Here is a 4,469-nt window from a genome sequence, read left to right on the forward strand (position 1 = left end):
TTCACCCTCTGTCTCTCTGTCTCTGTCTCTGTTCATGTCTCTGGTGCTCGTGGATTCACCCCTCTCTCAGTCATGAGGGCTATGGGCCTAAAAGTTTAAAATGTACACCCAGATAAAAATTCCCCTAAAACTCTTATTTTGCCCTTGCTCCCTTGTCCATTTGTTGCATCAGATTTAAAATCAAATGCAAACTGCTCCAGCAACTAGCTCCAGGTTTTCCTTCAAACTCTGCAACCTGGGACAAGTTTAAAGTGACTCACCCCAGCTGTTCCTGCCTCACAAATTGCTCCAAAGGCTGCCCACATTGCCCACATGTCCCTCCCCCTAGAATTTACTCAGAGCCTGGTCAGCCTGGACAGCATTCCAGCTTCTTTGGCCCCAGCCTGTTGTGGGAACTCATCCACCCAATAGTCTTTGACGTAGTAGCCCCTTTCTGTTGGAGTCTCAGGTGCTGCATGCAGACTGGGAGGGGAGCTCTTGTCTTGGGTGGTGTTTGCAAATCAGGTCTCAGCTTCCAGGGCTCTGGGCAGAAGATGGAGTTGGTTCTCTACCTTATTACATTTATTCCTGAGTGATTCTTAAATAAATGTCTGATTCCCATTATCCAGGCTTGTGGATATTGCAATCAAACATTACACCACCCAACAATGATGCCTCAGTGTCAGCAGGAAGTAGTTGCAGAGAAGATTACACATTGCTCCTAATCATTTGTTTATCATCAATAAAAGACTGGGATACGGGTTTCAAACCTGGGACAAATGGAGCAGTAAGTGGACACCACATTCTTCAGACCCTCCCTGTTACAGGGTCCTCCTGGCTGGCAAGTCCTTCCACCTTCCCTAAGCATTGCAGCCCTGGGCTGGGCTTCCCTACCTGAGCTGCTCGTCTGTATATAATCCAACTGTTTTAGTGACCTGGTCCTTTCCATGACTCTTTTGGTCCCCTGTGTTCCCTCCCCTTCCCCCTCCCCCATTCCTCACATGACCCAGGGTAGTGTCTACTCTGGATTCTCCCAGATGTTCATGCGTCTGGCCATGCTCTCCTATATGTCTATAATAAACATCTCCTCCACCATACCTGCGACCAGTCCTGTTCCTTTAACCTTTATTTCTTTTTTTATTCACTAACAACCTTCCCTGAGTCCTAGAGTGACAGCCTAGGCCTCAGATGAGTTTCATGTAAGTGGCTCATGTCTATTTTGAACAAAGGCCAGAAGTTGGAAGAACAAAATGAACAGGAGACCCCATGATGAAAGTTACAGGTGAAGTAACTGCATCAGGGAAAATACAAATGGGTCACATCTGTGTCTTATGTACACAGTGCTCAGGGAAACAGAAGACGTGAGACCTGTTAGGGTGTGGGGGTCACTGAGTGTGACCTCACCTCCCCTGTGAGTCCCCTAATCCCAGACACTGTCCTAACCGGATACCACTGAGTCTTTGTCTGAATCTCATGAGGGAAAATCATCACCAATACTGCACACCTCACTCAGCATTTTTCCTTTCATTTTCTGATAATTTTTATTTTATTTTATTAGTTAAAATTAGGAACAAGCTTGCTTCAGATGTCAATCCCTTCTCCCTCTCCCTCCCCACCCTCCTCCACTCCCCAGGCAGGGTAAGGCCCTCAAAAGGGGCTCCCCAAAGTCTACCACATCATCCTGGCCAGGCCTAGGACCTACCCCATGTGTCCAGGTCAAGAGAGCATCCCTTCACAAGCGATGGGCTCTCAAAATCCCTTCTTTTTTTCAAAGACCTTACATATTTAATACAGTGTGTTACCTCTGTACAAATGGAAAAAAAATAAGTTCAACCAAACCAATATGGCTGGTAATTTTTGTACAATGCCAACTCAACACGGTAAACTGGGATACTTTTTTCCAAAGCTGACAGAACAGCTAAAGTTTCCAAAAATTCAATATATATATATATATATATATATCATGCATATAGCAGCAACATTTTCCAGGTTCTGCAGTCATTTGAACAAAATTGTAGAGACATCCAGCACTCTCCATTTAAAAAAAAAAAGTAAAAAACAAAATCCCAGAAAAACAGCACAGTTCTGTTACTCTTGTGGTAACTGGCACCATTTTTTTAAAAAATTAGCTTCTCAATCATCATCTGGAAGGAAATCATTCTGAGCAACATGATTAAAAACAGCTCTGATAAAGCACGGTCACTACTATGTATCATAAAGCAGGTCCACATATGAGTGAGCACATATCATGCTTGTCTGTTTGTGATTGGGTTACCTCACTCAGAATGGTTTCTTCGTGTTCCATCCATTTTCCTGCAAATTTCAATATTCCATTGTTTTTTTTTTTCTGCTGAGTAGTACTCCATTGTGTAAATGTACCACATTTTCTCTATCCATTCTTCAGTTGAGGGGCTGCTTCCAGTTTCTGGCTATTACAAACAATGCTGCTATGAACATGGTTAAACAGATGTCATTGTTGTATGAATGTGCTTCTTTTGGGTATATGCCTAGGAGTGGAATTGCTGGATCTTGTGGTAGACTCATTCCCATTTTCTTGAGGAGTCGCTATACTGATTTCCAAAGTGGCTGTACAAGTTTGCACTTCCACCAGCAGGGGAGGAGTGTGTCCCTTTCTCCACATCCTCTCCAGCATAAACTGTCATTGGTATTTTTGATTTTAGCCATTCTGAGAGGAGTAAGATGGTATCTCAAAGTCGTTTTTGCATTTCCCTGATAGCTAAAGATGTTGAACACTCTCTTATGTGTCTTTTAGCCATTTTAATCTGTGATAGACAAAGTATAAAGACTCACTCAGCATTTGATCCTGTGTCATCACCAGAGTCATTTCTGCTATCCGAGGTGAGATATTTCCATGGAATTCACGTTAGACTGCGTGGTGTGTATATTGTAAATTGTGGCAGAAGAGAACTCTGTGATCACAGATTTCACAGACCATAAACACAGAGAGCATCCTGAGAAATCAGTAGATGGGGCGACAGCTGTGACCACATAAACCAGCACTCAGTCATGTCTGCACCTGTTCCTGCCCTGTCCCTACCTCCATGTGTGACCTGTGCCCCCTGCTGGTCCTGAGCGCTCCTGCAGGGAGGTTTGTGTCAGGTTCACACTGAAGTCCTCTCACTGTGTGTCTTGCACAGTAATAAATGCCAGTGTCTTCGGTTCTTAAGTTGTCCATTTGCAGGTAGAGGGTGCTTTTGGAGTCGTCTCTTGAGATGGTAAATCTGCCTCTCACAGACTCCCCATAGTGTGTTCCATAGTTATTAGGTTTGTGTTTAATTACACCAACCCACTCCAGCCCCTTGCCTGGAGCCTGGCAGACCCAGTTCATCCAGTGGTCACTGGAGGTGAATCCAGAGGCTGCACAGGAGAGTTTCAGGGACTTTCCAGGCTGCACCAAGCCTCCCCCAGACTTCACCAGCTTCACCTCATACTGGACACCTGTGAAAAGAGAATTTATTGTGTGAGTAAACTCTCACAAATGTCCACTGTCGCTCTCACTCCTGTCCACTCACACAGTATCTCTCCTTATGTATAAATTACCTTTGAACAAAACCACAAGGAAAACCCAGCTCAGTATCATCTCCATGCTGAGTGTGGACTGTTTAGTGATGACCACAGAATGGAAGGACCTGTGAGTCCAGAGCTGGGCGTCTCTGTCAGAGCTGTGGGGTCAGGGCTGGTTTTCATTGGCAGAGGAGAACAAAATTTGCATGACTTCCTGCTATATCATTAGCTGAGGGATGTAAGTCTTACTTGAGACAGTTTATAGTCCAAATGACTTTGATGAAATAAGGACCAAAGTGGCATTTAGAGCATCAATGTGTCACTTAATGTCCTGGGGACAGAACTCAGCTAGTAGAGTGTTTTGCATGCCTGATGCTCTGTGTTCATTCCCAGCCCTGCATGATGGGCAAGCATTGGAGCAGGGGAATCATAGTTTTGACTTGTGATTTGTTTATATAAAACTGTCAGAAAAGAATAGAGATGGCAAAAGAATGAAATAAAAGATTATTTATTTGGACTGAGTTTATGGTTTTATATTTTAATATAGGTTTTTATTCTGTATTATAGTTTGTATTTGTAAACTCCTTTCTTGTTTTGCATAGATTATTGAATAATGTCATAGGAAATTAATATATAAAACTAAAATATAAAAACATAAGAAATTGGCCTGATGTTGGTGGTGCACACCTTTAATCCCAGCACTCAGGAGGCAGAGGCAGGCAGACTCTGTGAGTTCGAGGCCATCCAGGTCTCCAGAGCAAGTACCAGGATAGGCTCCAAAGCCACAGAGAAACCCTGTTTCGAAAAACCAAAAAAATATAAGAGATTCTATATAAAGTTCAGTTAATAATGAATGATTACATTAAATTGAGTAAGATAATCCTACTGAAACCACAACTCATTGCTATTGTATACCCTGCGTAAATCTCTAAAATTGATTGTCAAATAATGAAACAGCACACACA

At 43.1% G+C, this 4,469-nt stretch overlaps 1 gene segment (V, D, J or C); it reads right to left on the reverse strand.

The window, feature by feature from the left end:
• Positions 1-3,004: 3,004 nt before the first annotated feature.
• LOC118238943 lies at positions 3,005-3,586 on the reverse strand. The segment is given in 2 exon segments: positions 3,005-3,438; positions 3,541-3,586. Coding segments are annotated over 2 exon segments (480 nt in total).
• Positions 3,587-4,469: the final 883 nt, after the last annotated feature.

This window comes from Cricetulus griseus, chromosome 5, assembly GCF_003668045.3.
Source record: "Cricetulus griseus strain 17A/GY chromosome 5, alternate assembly CriGri-PICRH-1.0, whole genome shotgun sequence".
Lineage (NCBI taxonomy): Eukaryota > Metazoa > Chordata > Mammalia > Rodentia > Cricetidae > Cricetulus > Cricetulus griseus.